Source organism: Mus musculus, chromosome 17 (genome assembly GCF_000001635.26).
Source record: "Mus musculus strain C57BL/6J chromosome 17, GRCm38.p6 C57BL/6J".
Lineage (NCBI taxonomy): Eukaryota > Metazoa > Chordata > Mammalia > Rodentia > Muridae > Mus > Mus musculus.
In genome coordinates this window covers 78,366,354-78,382,876 of record NC_000083.6, presented here as the reverse complement: position 1 = coordinate 78,382,876, position 16,523 = coordinate 78,366,354, and the positions used below count along the sequence as shown (strand labels likewise).

At 45.1% G+C, this 16,523-nt stretch overlaps 2 protein-coding genes across 10 annotated transcripts in view; one reads left to right on the top strand and one right to left on the bottom strand.

Annotated features, from left to right (window-relative positions):
• Positions 1-13,665, top strand: part of Fez2 (fasciculation and elongation protein zeta 2 (zygin II)) — a 48,941-nt gene extending 35,276 nt beyond the window's left edge. For 2 of the 5 annotated variants that reach the window (NM_199448.3, NM_001285940.1), the window contains 2 exons: positions 1,204-1,269; positions 4,132-4,999. In NM_199448.3, coding sequence (NP_955519.1) covers positions 1,204-1,269; positions 4,132-4,148 — 83 coding nt within the window. In that variant the 3' untranslated portion in view covers positions 4,149-4,999. Of the gene's footprint in view, positions 1-1,203; positions 1,270-2,978; positions 3,008-4,131; positions 5,000-10,997 lie in introns of those variants that run through there. The other 3 variants (NM_001360407.1, NM_001285949.1, NM_001285946.1) reach the window with 3 other exon arrangements.
• The window catches only part of Crim1 (cysteine rich transmembrane BMP regulator 1 (chordin like)), a 176,360-nt gene continuing 166,121 nt past the window's right edge, over positions 6,285-16,523 (bottom strand). For all 5 annotated transcript variants that reach the window (XM_006524601.4, XM_006524602.3, NM_015800.3 and 2 more), the window contains 4 exons: positions 14,891-15,085; positions 12,760-12,882; positions 10,109-10,299; positions 6,285-8,821 (listed from right to left, as the gene is read on the bottom strand). In XM_006524601.4, coding sequence (XP_006524664.1) covers positions 8,645-8,821; positions 10,109-10,299; positions 12,760-12,882; positions 14,891-15,085 — 686 coding nt within the window. In that variant the 3' untranslated portion in view covers positions 6,285-8,644. The remainder of the gene's footprint in view (positions 8,822-10,108; positions 10,300-12,759; positions 12,883-14,890; positions 15,086-16,523) is intronic.

Genomic DNA, 16,523 nt, shown 5'->3' with positions numbered 1-16,523 from the left:
CTGTGATGGTAGAGACAATTGGGTTTACCCGGGCCTCTGCTGTCGTCATAGAGGAACAGCCATTCATGCATCTGTGGACTTCCCCGTAGAAGCTGTGGGAAGGGAGTCACAGCGTGATGATACTTGTAGTCATGAGAGTTCCATCAGCTCCTTATGGTTAGCACTGGGCCCTACATGTTGTCTGTACATAATGAGGCGCTGGCCCCTCATTCACAAGCCCTGAGTTAGACCTGATTATTATCCCCATGCTATGGGTGAGGAGCTTGGCACACAGGGTGGCAAAGTACCTTATTCATAATTAGAGAAGTGCTGGAGCCAGTCAAAGCCCCAGAGGGCTGACTTAACAGTGACACTGTGTGGACTCCTCATACATCCAAGGAAAACATTAACTAGGAAGGTACACAATTGAGAATTTGTCTCTACCTTGCTGGTTTAGATTAGAAACCGAGACCTAAAATCTGATGCTGAGTGGCTGCTGTTTCAGTCTTCAAGTTTGGTATTCACCAAGAACATAACATTAGGCTGGCAGGCAGGTGTGCCTCCGTGTTAGCACTTAGTCTGGCATACATGAAGCCCTAGGTTTGATCCCAGCAATATCATTATGTGTGTATGTGTATCCTCTTATACATACAGTCATACACACAGAGACTGGCAGGCAGGCATGCACACGCGCGCACACGCATGCACAGACACACACACACACACACACACACACACACACACACACACACGACAAAACCTCCTTATCTTCTTAGATGCTTGGAGCTGCCTTCTAGGCCTTTTTTCATTGATCTTTCAATTTTTTCACTAAATCTCCCTCGTCTACTCTCTAGAGAGTACAGTTAAATCTCCCGTTTCTCCAGAAGGTCCTCCAGTTCCAAGGACCTGTGAGGGGAACAGCGCTCATCCAAGTGCACAGCGCACTGTCCTTCACTTCCCAGCATGCACTGGGACAAAGCAGATGCTTCACGAATGGCCCGTCCCTCGTTCCTGCCTCCAGTGCTTGGGAATGTTGGCCGAGGGAAATGATTCCCATGTCTCCACTGAGATTCACCGTATTCTCTTACCTAGAAGAGATTCTGTAAGCCGTGTGAATCAGTCACACCATGTCATCCGTTAGTATTGAGGCTACAACTGTGGAAAGACATGTAGCTTTTGATCTGGATCCTAAGTTATTGTCATTGTCTTTTTCTTGTTTGGCAGTCCTGCATGCCATGAAGGAGGACAGTGAGAAAGTTCCAAGCTTGTTAACCGACTATATACTGAAAGGTGAGTTGTTAACCTGCTGTATACTGAAAGGGAGTTGTTAACCTGCTGTATACTGAAAGGGAGTTGTTAACTGGCTGTATCCTGACAGCTGAGTTGTTAACCGACTGCACACGAGAGGTGAGCTCTTGGACGCTGTGGACAGTGGCTGACGGGCTGTGTTTACTCATGAGATGTATCATCTTGTTGACAAAACGCGTGCACAACTTTGTTAGCGCTGAGTGATGGTAGGAAGGCAGGGATGTCTGACTGCCGTTAGGGCTCTATAGAATTTGCCTTCTGTTTGAGGTCCTGAGCTGGAAAGAAGCCCCAGAGCTGAGTGGTGAACATCCACTGGAGCAGGAGTTAGGAATGTATTAAAAAGACACTGGGGATGCTCACAGTCAGCTAATGGATGGATCATAGGGCTCCCAATGGAGGAGCTAGAGAAAGTAGCCAAGGAGCTAAAGGGATCTGCAACCCTATAGGTGGAACAACATTATGAGCTAACCAGTACCCCGGAGCTCTTGACTCTAGCTGCATATATATCAAAAGATGGCCTAGTCGGCCATCACTGGAAAGAGAGGCCCATTGGACTTGCAAACTTTATATGCCCCAGTACAGGGGAATACCAGGGCCAAAAAGGGGGAGTGGGTGGGCAGGGGAGTGGGGGTGGGTGGATATGGGGGACTTTTGGTATAGCATTGGAAATGTAAATGAGTTAAATACCTAATAAAAAATGGAAAAAAAAAAAAAGACACTGGGTTTGGTAATGCATACCTTTAATCCTAGCTTTTGGAGCAGAGAGGAAAGTAGATCTCTGAGTTTACTCCAATCTGGTCTACGTGGAGAGTTCTATGCCAGCCAGGAAGTACATAGTGAGACACTGTCCCAAAAGATAAAATAAAAAAAAATGAAGTATTTCTTAAAAATTTAAAAAATGACATTGACCACACTTTGTGAGTATCTGGTATGGAGATGTTGGTCCTGTGAAGCGTGGGAAGGGTGCTCTCTAATCATCTTGAGGGCAGTAGAAAAGGAAGGACAGATATGCCAGGGTGGGTGGTGGAGGAGAGAGAACTGTTCAGAGAAGAGACTAAGGCTTCAGGTAGAGAAGGGGAGGGAAAGTCAGGAGATCTCAGTGCTGAGCCGTGAGCTGTAAGCATCAGAGCACACCATCCTGACCACACAGGCTGTGGGTACTGAGCAGGGAAAAGAAGACAGAAGATCACGGGCCTCCCTGTGCCAAGAGCAAACATCCAAATGGTACCTCCTCAGTCGAAGGGACCCGAGAGCTCACCGAGTTATAGAAGAAGGGAATGCTGTTCCGTGGGTCTAATGCTACAGGTAGCATTTATTTATGGAGCAGATTTGACTATTATGTAGTTAGCTGACTTTGCAGGATTGTTTGCTGTGCCTTCTCTTTTTCAGTTAGTAGGGGAGAAGAGTGTTCTGACTTCTGAGACATTTGCTGTCTCTGATGGGCTTTTTATTCAGCTAGTTTCATACGCTGGAAAGGGCCCATGGTGAACAATAGAGAAGTATCACTCATAGAGACCTGACACGGAGAGCAGCAGCCTGCGCTGGCCTGCGGGTTACACGGGAGGGAAGGGCTGAGGCGACACCTTTTTAAAGACGGTTTTGTTTTCTGATGGATGGCCTTTTCTCCTGATTGAGCTAATGATTTTTTTCTTTTGTACCTGACATCTTTGTTTGCTTTTGTGTTGTGCAAGCCATGGTATGAAACCTGGACGGCTCTGAGGTTTGTTCTAGACATGAAACAGGAATGAGACGAGCGTAAAGAACACGTCTCAGTCTTAAATTACAGTGGATCTAGAGGGCACTGCCAGGACAGCCAGACAGTGGCTTCAGGAAGATGTTATGGCCTGGGGAACAGGGCTCTGGGTGAGATGTGGGCTGCAAATATCAGAACCTACAGTCCGCATCGCACAGGCTGGGGATCTTTACTTTGAAAACCTAGGACCATGACTGTAAATCTTGTCCTCCCGCTTGGGGAGGCAGGTGTCCCCTTCCTTGGCTTGTGCCCCCCTCTGGCTTGGCTGTCTAAGCCCTGGCTGGCTGGGTGTACCTGCTTCCTATGAGCTTTCTATGCATGTGTTGTGCTTCTGTCTGCCTTATGCTGTGAAGACTGGGCAGAAAAGCAGCCAGAACTCAGACTCCAGCAATGGTGCTGTAGTCTAGAACACGAAAGAGGGAACAGCATGGAGAGAAGTTGAGGGCTTGGTGGAAGTGCCAGCGTGAGCTTGTGGGTAATAAAATGCTCTTTTCCACCCAGCCTGTCAACTGTTGATTTTCCTTCGGCCCAGTAATCAGACTCTGTGTGGGAGGGGCTGTTGCTCAGAGTGGAGAGCGATGTGTTTTCTCCTGTGGCTTAGCTGGCTGTCTTACTGTCCTAACCCATGGCTTAGCTATGTAAAAATACCTTCCTACTTTTAATGCAAGGGAGAGAAGTGAGAGAACTCAAAGTGACCCCATTTGGTCAAAGGTGGACCGGGTGCTGGTGGGCAAATGCAACCCTCACTTAATTACCATCCTCCTGCCGCTGCTGACGCCCTGGGCCAACAGGGAAATGGGACTTATGGGATGGGGCTGGAGTCATGGGCTTATAGCTGGTATACTAGAGACATGGCCTTTAGGTGTCTCATTTCTGGGGAATTCTAATTACTGTGTCTTAGAGGACTTCTCATTGTTGGTTTTGACTTCTTAAAGTCTTTAAAAAATGCTGTTACAGATGCTTGCATTAGTATGCAGACTTCATTACGCAATGGCAGTCTTCACATACATATAGAATGTTTATACCACTTCATGTTTAATCCAGGTATACGCAGGAGATACATTTCCACCTGTTTCTTTTCTTTCTTGTAGTTCTGTGTCCGACATAGAGCAGCGTTATGGTGGGAGCCGCTTCCTGTTCTGTGAACCCCAGGCAGGCTTGACTTCCTATGGTGTTATTCTGGAACATGCTGCCACGAGTCCCGGCTTTTGGAGTCCCAGCACACTTGAACTTGGATTTGCCATTCAGTATTAATAGATCATGATTTCACTAATCCATCACATTATAGCACCATGAGAGCTACAGTACTCTTGAATTCTAGAGATAGGTTTTGGTAAATGTGAACTTGTTTCTAGGTTAACAGTCAAGGAGAGGGACATGAATCGTGCATGTTGTTGTTTTTGACAGTGTGGCTGTCAGTTTTGAATTCCTCCATCTGAACTGCACTGAAGAACTAGACTAAAGCACCGGGCGGTCCAGCTGTAGCTGTTCTTCAGTGAGGGTGAGGATCAGTGTATTAGAGCATCTTCGGAGTGTTACCTACCAGTGTTGTCCAGAAGAAGCAGAGACTCAGCGCGGCTGTTGTGAGGTCTGCCTCACACCACCCACCTGCACTGCTCTCGCCTAACTGTGGACGCCGGGCACTGTTGGAAACGAAGTTTTGTAATTTCTGCCTGATTCACCCTTATTGGCATGTGAGCCATTGGGATGCCATTGAGAATCATGATGAACTTTGGGTGTGTCTGTCCTGTGAGGAAGCGTGTCTGGAAAGGGGTTCATGCCTCTAAGGGGCTTACGGAGATGCTGAGGTACTGCCTCGCCTCATGGGTGTGTCAGGTTTCTACACCTGTGTGCTTTTCTAGAAAAAGCTGCTAATGGCTGCAACACTAATCATGAACACGTTTTTGCCAGTTTCAATCAAGTCAGAGGCATTTAATAAAATTATCTACACACTTCGGAGTCTTGAGTTTTTGTTCGGGTTTGCCCTCACAGAGCTCTTCTTGGGCTTGGTGTAGAGTCCACTACTAAAGTGTGCTCTCTGGGGAGGCTCTCCTTAGCTTAGGATGCTGAAGCAGGAAAAGTGACCTTTGCAGGTCATGCTACACGACAATGGAATGACAAGCCATCTTCCTATTTAGCTGGACAATGAGAATCCAAAGAGCTGAGGCGGCCCCCCCACCACTGCAAATGAGTGTAGTTAGGAGACTTTCCCACCTCAGAGTCTCATGTATACAGGTTGTCTACATTCCCGTCCCCAGCCAGTGAAATGCTGCTGTAGTTGGGGCTCAGTTTGAAGTCTGATGGCATCTGGCATCAGCCATTCCTAGGAGTTTGGACTTCAATGCCCTGCCTGATAGTGGAGATGTGAGACTATTTGCCAGGTCCCTTTGAATTGCTGAAGATTTAAGAAATGGATTAGAGTGGAATTTGTCATGTGCCTTAAAGAAACAGAGCTCTGAAGGACGCATAGCAGCCCTTGGCCTGTTTATAGCTCATTCTGGAGTGGCTGCTTTTCTCCACCAAGTCTGTTCTTTTCACATGGGCTCCCCAGTTTTGTTTTATAAACACCTTATTCTTTGGGAGTAAACTGCATAGGATGCTCCACCAAACAAAAACTAAACCTGCCATGACGTAGTTCTGATGGGTTAAGCACCCAAATCTTAGATTCACAGTTTCAAAGTCTGAAAGTTTGTGAGCACCAATGGGCTACCCTGAGTGTCATGTGCAAGGCTGCACAGCTGGAGTCGTGGGGCAGGTCTCAAACAACAGTGTTACTTAAATTACCCAGAGACTATGTCTAAAAGGCATATCTGTAAAACACAGAGACTTTTCTTACTTAGGTCCCATCTCTAAGGGATCTCCCTATGTATGGAGATATTCGAAAACCCGAGGAGGTCTGGTGTTTGCAGTACTATTTGAATACTGAGCACGCTTCTCACTTATGGCTGACAGCAGGCAGGCACTTGTCTTCCTAGAGTAGCATGCCTGTGCAGTGTAGTCTAAGGACAGCCTTCTGCAGGAGGCCACGGGGAAAGGGGAAAGGCTGCTTGCTAAGGGGATACCTAGGCTGCCCATTGCTGCTGCAGGCAGTGCTGGGAGACCGCTGTGTTTTCAGCCTGGCTTGGAAGTCTTTCTGAAGCACGTGGTTTGGAGCTAGTGTTTATTTGCTGCCGAAAGCCAGGATGTAAACCATCACTTCCCAGCTTTGCTGTACGAAAACAAGACAAAACAAAAACTACAGAACTCTGGTGCACTCCAAGTGCTATATGCCCGGTTTATTCTTCAGGAAATTATATTTGTTTTTCTTTTACAAGAGCACAACAGGAACCAAAGTAAAAGAGTAATAGATACAGCACTCAGGATAAATCATATCTTTAAAATAATAAAAAAAATTTACACCTTGCCCTATATCCTGTTAGTATTTTCATATGGGCATGATTGAAAAAAAAAAAAAACAAAAAGCAAGCATTTACAATTTTTTTTGATAAAGTTCTTTTTTTTTTCTCTTATGCCAGGAATGGATAAATTGTCAACAAAATTTTATTCTAATTAGGCTGATGTAAATCTATCTCAGTAACATTATATCATTAACAAATTTATTTTGGAAATAGATAAAAATATTGCCCCTTGATAATAAATCTTTTTTTCCTTTGATGCAAACAGCTAGAACACCTTTTTCTTTTTGATATTCTAAGACAAAAAATGGTTAATCTTCAGATTAATAAATTAGGTCATTATAATAATAAATTAATTTTTTTTAAGTTCAGCAACCTCTGTCCAAGTATTTACAACAATACTTGAAAGTTCCTTTACAAAACAGAACATATCTTCTTTTCACATTAAGCATACTGGGTATCCGTGTCTTTCACAACAAGCATTTTTAAAGGAAAATCAATGCACGAGTGGGTCATTAGTATAAAAGTGCTAAGAGCTGTTTGAAAAGTTAACACTATAGCATACAGTCAGTTATATTTGAGGCAAGCTACAACAAACTTCCAGCTTATTGTGGACAATATTCCAGTAGTTGTTTCAAACAGTTGTTTGAAAGAAAAGAAAAAAAAATCCAGGAGCTGATTAGTGATGCAGACACAATGCTGGCATCATTGCCTCTGGTCAGTGAGCAAACTGGAAACCAGGTGAAAGAAAATCCAAATGAAGAAGAAAAAAATTAATAAAGGAATATCCTTTCCATAGCATGTGAACTGCTGGTTGCTCCATATGTATACACTCACGCTCATGTACACACACACACACACACACCCACACACACCCACACACACACCCACCCACCCACACACACACACCCTTTCCTTTGCAATTAAACTGCAGGTAAATGAGATCATGTTATTCAAAAAACCCTAAGTGATCGGAAGCATTGCTATGGAATGCCTGTTTATCTGCCTTTGTTCTCGTTAAAATCTCATAAAAATACATTCAACAGGAAAACATAAACTGTATGTGTATAAATATATATGTATATATATTATATACACATGCACACAAATACTCTTGTTTTTGAAGCATAAGATAGTTACATAAATATTCCTATAATTGCTAAAGTTTAAAGAGGCATCTTTTTTTTTGAGTTTCAACAAAGGTGCTTGAATAATATACAATTAAAATGAAGTAGTTTCTATTTTGTAGAATCAGTATATAATAAGGAAAAAAAATCCCAAACAGTCCTTTTTTTTCTTTTTCTCAAAAGTTTCTTCTTAAGCTAGAGCTTTAACAAAACTATGAACAACCAATGATAGCACAGAAGAAAACAACAAGGAACAATGAAGTGTAGCCCCTGGAAATGCCTGGTGTCCTTCGCCGTTGCCCTTCCTGTCACGTAGCGAGCAAAGCTCCAGTGGTCAGGTCAAGAGGTGACCTCGTTCCTACTCAACCTGCTGTGTCTCCTAGGAACTGGCTGGTTGGCACGGAAGAAAACAGCAGCAGCAAAAAAAGTGAATACATCCTCAAGAACCCGCTTTCGAGAACTGTTGCTTTCCATCTCCCTGGCTTCCTCACTGCCTACTGCGGCTGTGACTCTATAGAAACTTGTGGCTTTAGACCTGGGATGGCTATCGAGAGTTCTGATGCGCTTGTCTGGTGTGGTATGGCAGCTCGGTTGCAAGGCCTTTTGTGATCCTGCTCATTCAGGCCCTACCTTTGCAGCAACCAACAGTCTTGAGAGTAACAGGAAAAAGAAATTCCTCTGGGCCATAGATTGCTTTTATTTTTTTACTGGCTTTCTCCCCGAGCCAAGCTGACCATTTTTTTTTCTTCCCAACACTACCCTCCCAACCCATTTCCCCCACCAAACTCTTTCTCCCCTCCCCCAAATGTCTCTACAGCTATCTTACAAGCAAATATACTTTAGCAAGTTTTAAAACTTTGGTTCTATGAAAACATGTGGTCAGTTATCTTGAGGCCAAGTGGGAATGCTTGTTCTGCACAGTGCTGTAGACAGAGCCCATCCCAGTCCAGCCCCTAGCGCTGGACACCAAGTCGCAATCTGACACAAGACACTAAGCAAGTGCGCAAATCCTAGTTTACTTTAAAGAGCAGATTTTCGTCTTTCTCCGTCTTTCGGGACCTCATCGGCGCTGCTGCCCGTGTTCACACCGTTTGGTAGAAGTTGTCTGCCTGTAGATGGTTCTGTTTCTGCATGCTGTAGAAGCCACTGAATCGAGCATCTGGTTCGGCAATTCTTAGCATTCTCTGGGGACCATCCACCTGGACTCGAGTGCCTTTCTTGCAGTCCACAGATACCAGCTGATTATTCAAGGAAGAAGGCTGTTCAGTGAGAGATGGGGGAAACAAAAACCCACAAAGAATTAGCTTACTTCTCTATGCCAAGTGAACAGAAACACAGACCCAAGTCAGCTGATACAATGGTTTCACCATTGGGTGATGGCTAGTGTCCATGGGGCGTGATGTCTTAATGTAGCCGTGCTTGTATGTTCACTGGTGAAATGACACAGTAACCATTTCCAAGTCCTTGACTGCAGGCTTCATTTAAGAGTGTTACAAATTGGTAGAAGTCACCAGGCAGGCAGATTTCAAAGCAAAATAGTGATTTCTACACACTTGTGCTGCACGCGAGGATGGTCGCCTGGGTTGGGCCAGCTTCTGTCTGTACCCTGCCAGCTCATGACTTGATAATTGTGTTTGTCCCTAGCTTTGGAGAGTGGAAACTGTGCCTTCCCTTGCTCAGCACCATGTTGTGATCTGGCCTCATGTTTAGTATAAATGCTGTGCCCATGTGTGTGTGTGTGTGTGTGTGTGTGTGTGTGTGTGTGTGTGTGTGCGCACCCCTCCACCCCGAAACAAACAGACACAAAATTTATTTGCAAGGGGGAGCTCACTGTGCTGGGTTGGGGGAGGTTGGAAGAAATATTCAGGTTGTGTAATTTAGAAACTTAAATGCAAAAGGCAGAAGTAGACTTGGAAACTGCTTACTTCCTTAGTATACATTTTTCTTCCTTTTAAACCAGGCTTGGCTAAGAGGTCCTTTGATTAAAACAGAAACGTTTTTGTCCCTTGGTGAGAAACCGCCTCTGGACCTTGCATCGTGTTATTTCAGGGTCTTCGTGCTGTCCTGTTTGCCCTGCCCTCTCTGCACTCTTGTGCTAAGTCTACCTGACATCTCTGCACCTTCAGCATCCTCTCTCTCCTGTCATCTTCCCTCTTTTCATGGTTTCTTTCTCTTCCCATTCAAAGACTCGGAGTGATGAGAAACACTAGATGATGATCAAGTTGTGGCTTCAAATATAAATGGTAATTAGGACTCACCCCAGCAGATACCAGCTTTAACCTCCTTTAACCACAGTAAAAGTATATCCAAGAAGTTCGGTCTGTGAGAAGTCAGGACTCTTTAACTACTGGGTGACAGGTTTTTACCCGGTGTTCAATCCAGCCCTGGGCAAGTATTATAAGCTTGCTTGCTACAGCTTGATAAATACTTGATGTTAAGACTTGCAGAATAAAAAAAACCGGCATTGCCTAATATAAAGCCTATTAAGGAAGTGTAGGGAAACGGGAGGAAGCTCACTTAGTTATCACTCATCACTCATCATTCACCTTGGTTGGTGTCCGGTACCAGCACAGCAGTGGTACCCACTGCTTCTTCTGGTTGATGAGTAGGAAAGCTATTATGATGGACAGGCATATTATTATGGGGACCACAACGGAGACAATGGAGTCCAGTGATGAGTCTTCGCCTGGATGCAGCCTGTTATTATCTCTGTAATCTACCTGGAGGTGACCCATATCTAGGAGAGAAGAAACAAGCACTTGGTACTCCAACCAGAATTTCAGAGGATTATTTTAATTACACGGCAAATGGAGATCAGCAGCTTGCTTTTACTACTTCCTGGTATTCTGGGCTAAAAACATGATTAGGGTCTAATGTTGAGCCAAAGAGAGCTCTTAGAGAGTAAAGGACTTAGAGGGTAAATAGGATTAAGGGAAAACTTGCAACAAAAATTAAAAAACGAGGGTAAGAATGTTACTGATTGGCCAAGAAGATATTTCCTGCAGCTAATTAGGAAATTATAAAACTTTGGATAGATTTTAAAGTGATTAAAATTAGACAACTTTAACATGTTTGTTACTAACATTAAAATATCTCAATACAATGAATATATATTATGTATTATAATGGGAATATATATATATATATATATAATTAGCGTGCACGTGTATGTTAAGATTTTTGGAGGGCAGCAGCTTTGTTCTCTACTTACAGAGACCAGAACAAAGTATGTAGGAGAAGCTAGGTTTAATTAGATCAGACATGAGACAATTGAGTTGATAGGCTAGTTTGATAAGTTTTAAGCAAAAATGCTTATGTTTAATAAATTTATTGAAAAATACTTTTATCTTGCCTTAATGAGCCATAGCAGAAGCACAAGGGGAACAATAGTTCTTAAGAAAGAGTATCTTTCTATTCTTTTAAATTTTTTTTTAGGCTGGTGAGATGGCTCAGCTGGTGGAGTGTGGACAAGCCTGATGACCTAAGCTGGGTCCCCAGAATCCACATAAATGTGGCAGGAGAAAACCGAGTCTCAAAGTTCTCCTTTGACCTCTGCATGCACACACCATACCACAAACCCAAAATAGTAATGTTACAAAAATACTCTAAAGATGAACTTGCAAAGCTGGAGGCGTAACAACTCAGCACTAGTGATTGCCTGCTGCGCCCAAAGACCTCGGTTTGACCTCTGGTACTGCAAAAACCAAAGCACAAGTGATACCGAAAAGAGATATGGGAAAGGTACTACTCTCTGTCGCTTTAATGTTATTTTCTTTCAAATCAACCATTCCAGGCAGGTATCGGGGCCAGCGAGTGAACGACAGAGGCCATACTGATTGTCCTGGAAACTCAGCTTACAAATCACAGCTCTGTGGTGTTAGGGCCGTGGATCCTAAGCTGTGTGAACACAGAGAGGAGGGAAAGGCTGGGAAGGAACACCTCTCAAGTCAGCCGGTCCAGTCGGTAACATTCAATAGAAAGAGAAAAATGAAGGAAAACACCTACAACAAAAATACTTCATCGATGGATTAGGTTTTAAATACAAAACAACTAAAAGAAATACTGTTTTCCCATACTCCAAGTGATACCAGGACTGGGTCTCTGTGGCATCTTTGAAGGTTGGGCAGTCAATTAAGGAAAATCCTAGTGAGGAACTGACAGCTCTTCTTTACAAACTTACATCTTTCTATTCTGTTAGGATGCTAAATAACATCATGAAAAGTTAACTTCGAGCTTTCCTGGACTCCAAGAAAACACCAGAGATAAAAATCATCAACATGACCTACACCGTTCAGATCAAAACGAAATGAATTACCAAGAAGAAGTGTTTATTTTCTGCTCGTGGACTTTAACAGCTGCTATGTGATGCACAGGTCCCCAGCAGACTACAGCTGGGGAGGCTGTTCTGGTGCCTGGAGCTCAAAGTCTCCAACAAGGGCACATACACTGACCACGCCTACTGTGTGTCCAGTCAGAGCTGGAATCCTGGGTATAGGAGTTTGGGTCTGTGGTCATCTGGCTTGATCCAAAGATAATGTTTATAATGTCTAAAGTAACAAGATCATTAATCTCTCACACAATACACATCACTCCTTCCAAAAGAAATATAAAAACTGCACAATGATGTTGAAAGCATGTTTGGAGTCAAGAGGAGGCAGTATTGAGCCAGGGCTTAGCATGAATTTAGCCTCTAGTCTCCTTTAAGGGAAGTGGTGACAGAAGTTAACCAGGCTTTGCTCATAGCTAACAAGAAACAAACTCACCTGTTTATAGTGTATACAACTGAAAGGAAGAAAGGAATGAAATAACTCTGTAGAAATCGGCTCTGTAATAAACTTCAAACTCTCATGAGGTGACAACCCAGAAGAGGGATGCTGCCTGCCCAAGGGGCGGTGAGATGCTTCGTTCCTCTGCCACGTTCCTACATGTGCATGTCACATCGGGCTCTTCTGACTAGGAATATATCCATCCCCCTCATCACTAAGCATCTGAGTCTACAGGACCAGCAAGGCACATTTACCCAGTGCTCTACACAGGACACTGAGGTGTTTAATAGATTTCAACCATGGTCTTCCCCAGACGGGTTAATGCACTTTCACGAGGCATTCGAAAATATAGCATTTTTTTTTTTTTAAAATCGGGAATAAACAAAGCAGATCACAAGACAGGACAGCTCTCAAGTGACGTCAGTGTTTACCTCTAGGGAGATGGATGATGTCATTTTCACTTGGGGTGGGCCACATGGGGACCTCCAGGTCAATCTCGCCACGATGATTTTTCTTCTCAATGGGTACATTGGTTGGCTCTGGCACATACATTTCTAAAAGAAGAAAGCGTTTCAGCTGAGAGACGATGGGAAAGAGAGCTGCTTATTGTTGGTGTTAATGTACTCTATCCAATCAGGGCCTTCAATTCAATGCCATTGGACTGGGAGGTGAACGACTCGCTCTCCCCATTTCCATGGCTCACTCCCGTAACCAGTAGCTGGCTTTAATGGTGAGAAAGCATTTACCACAGTGTCGGAAGGAACAGACTTCCCTAGGAACAGACTTCCCTACTCGACCAGCTGTTTCTTGTGTCAGATGTGGCCTTCATAGTTCTGTGTGCATCACAGTGACACTGGCATCTGTCTCCATATTTGGTTCTTCAAGTACACCCCCGCCCCCATCAATCTCCCTAAGACATGACCTGGTTATTCATGTGATACATCTGCTCAAAATTAGCCCTCCTTACCCCTTCAAAGGTCAAATATAAACTCATTAGACATCCAAGGCCCTAGACATCTTGGCCACCATTTATGTTTTGCACCTGCTTCTAGAACTCATTTGCCCTAGGGTCACTGGCTTGACCTCTCCTATTTTGGGGTCTTTGGATAGAAGACTTCTTCATTCCAACTAAGAGAGACCATTCAACCTTTAAATCCTTCCTCAAACCCTTCTGTGAAGCATTCCAGGGCCATGGCTGCTTCACTGGGAAACTGGCCTTAGGCGCTTTGCCCGCATGGCCTGGACGAAGAGTTGTAAGGCTGCTGTCACCCACCCCTTGTCTGGAATACTGCGACCGTTCTGGCTGTGATGGTTAAAATAAAATTGGTTTTGCCCCCAATTTCTGGTAGGTGATCAGTTGAGGAGAGACTGGGAGAGCGAACAGAGGAGGAACACTGGGAACAAGGGAAGAAGACAAGAGTCGGTGACCCTGAAGCCAGGTGCAGAACGCTTCAGGGAGGAAGGTCCAAGCAGCAGCAAGGGTCCTTATCCCCCAAGCATGACGAGAGCTGGAAAGGACTTGACCGTTTACGGTAGCTAGTTCTCAGAAGTGCTCAGATAGCGCTATGTGCATAAGACCCAACGAAAGACCAGCAAAATTCAGGTAAGCACTGTCTAGCTGCCCCATTTTAAAGTATCACAGTCCAGCGGTATTTTTAAATTGACACGGATCCCAGATCATTGTCCTATACACAACCAAGATCCATGGACACGATGCTGCAAGGGGGACAGGAGCCTCAAGGTGAGCATGAAAAGGCTCCTGGTTCACTGTGGGCCTCGCTTGGAGTGAGAGCCTATGTGTGGTCCAGGCTGCCTGGGGAGTCTCTGGTGTGCACGGGATCCGATTGGGATCACTGCCCAGAGGCTGTCCCGGTGAAGGCTAAGGCCCTGCAGTTCTGGGATTAAGGCAGGGGATAAAGGAGCTGTTTTGGCAGGAGGCACAGGGATAGGAAAGTAGAGGATGGCGGGGGCGGGAGGGGGGCACAGGGGGAGAGGGGTCTGGGCAGCTGTGGGGACTGTGGGGGTTTGAAAGCGAGAGGTTGACTAAGGCAGCTGATGTGAGGGAGAAGGACTGGAGGAGACATGACAGAGGGTGTGCTCTGTGGTTACCTAACGCGTGGGAGGAGAAAGGTTCAGCTGAGGGGTTGGGAAAAGACTACAGATCACAGTGGGGCAGGGGATCAAGCTACTGAGCTAAAAACAAACGATCCAGTTCTATCCTCTTTAACTGCAAATCTTCCATTTTTGTTCTGATACACAGTCACGTCGTACTCTTGTTTGTGTTTGATCTGAGGTCTTTTTCCCTAGGCAGGTCCAACACTGCGCTAAAAACATTCCGCACTATTCTGACAGAGTGGGCTCCTTTAATGGGTGGGCTATACGTGTGTGGCTATACTTCACTTTATGGGTAGAGTATGCAAATCAGGAGGGGTACAGCCTTCACCTCCCTGGTCACGGCTCTGCAAATTATCCCGAGGACTTTGTGTAGGAGCATTTTAACTGGGCTGACCCCACTACCTGCGCCATATTTGCCTGACCACAGATAGATGATGGTCTAGATACCTGGGCACATTGGGCAGCAACTCCCTTCCACCTTGATGGGCTCGGCACAGGGTAACGGTGGGCAGCTGACGGTCGAGCAGAGGGTCTGGCCTTGCAGGCAGTAGCAGTGCGTGCAGCTGTCAATATCCCACCGTTCCTCGTCAGCATAGGTCTTCCCACTGAAGTGACACACCACTTTCTTTGGAATTGTGTCTTCTAGTGAGAAAGAGGACATGGTGAGGGTGACTGAGTGACCATCAAGGCATCTTCTACTAGGATACTAAGGGGCACAGCTTGACACAACTGCAAGATGGTTAGTGATCTCCAGTATCTGGCGGAACCATTTTCCTCCAGGGCTGTCTGTCATTCTCGTTGGACCTTCAGAACCTCCTTCTTGTGGCCAGCCACTGACGGAAGCCCACAAAGGACACACAAGGACCGCATAGAAGATCAACTGTAACAGCCACATGGGAGTGCCACTCACTGGGCAAGGGTCACTAACTGAAATGTGATGTAGAAAAGGGTACAGGGGCCTGCTGGGCACACTCCCTGAACCGGGGCCTTCCCAATCCCCATTCCCAATCACCATTGGTGTGTTTTATAAACCATGCTGGAGAATAGCAAGGGATGAGAATGGCCGCAATGTCATGAGCCACGACGACGACAGCCTTGAGAACTGTCCTCGTCATCCCTTCAAGGGATGTTGCATGGTTTCTCACCAACAAGGCCATTTCTACCTCCAACTCAATTTTACTTCATCTAACCCACTCCCCTCTCAACACCAGCAGATTAGAGAATGAACTACATTTACATATATTTATTTTACTTAGAAGTTTAGATCATCTCTTGCCGCCCTCATATGCCAACCTTTCCCTTGCAAGTTTCCTTCTCCTCTTATCTGATTCATGGCAATCCCATTTAACAGCTCGTCTGTCTAGAGTCTGGGGCTTAAGACTGGGGCTCTGAGCAGGTCTAACGATCAACAATTCAGCAGTAAGGCAGAGACAGGCTGGTCCAAAGAGAAGCCCTGCAACCAGGCCAGTGACTAGCTGGATGACAGACACCTTCATATCTGGGACAAATTTGTGCGCGGAGTCTAAAGACTGCACCGCAAAAGTCGATAGGAAAATGGAGCGCTCAGGGCTTGGTGTGTTTCCTGGGAGGGCCCCGAAGCTGCTACGTTCACTGGACAGACACAAAGCACAGGGAACAGGACACTGAAGCAGAGGAATAGAACCTGTGTCATGGATTAGAAGGCGTAACCCTCACCCTCAAGATTTTCTCCTCTACTGTTTTATTACTGCTGCCTAGAGCTCACCAGGGCAAGTTTTGGTAGAATGAGAAACACACTTTTCTGGCATCTTCTAAAATGTTGTTTAGCTCTATCAGTCCGTGTTCCACACTATGTGTCTTGCCGAATCATCCATTAAGCTAACAACTCATTTGAGGGCTTTCAAACCAAACGGGACACAAGTGCTTGCTAATATGGAATCCTTAAAGGGTGGGGGGGGGAGGGTACTTAAATTAAGATATCTAAAACATATGTGGGAAGTAGGCTGGGAAGAGTTATTTGGTGTCCTTAACTCAGGAAGTATTCTGACGTCGTCATCATGAAGGCTAGTTTAGGTCACTGAATCTGGAGTCTACTCTGCAG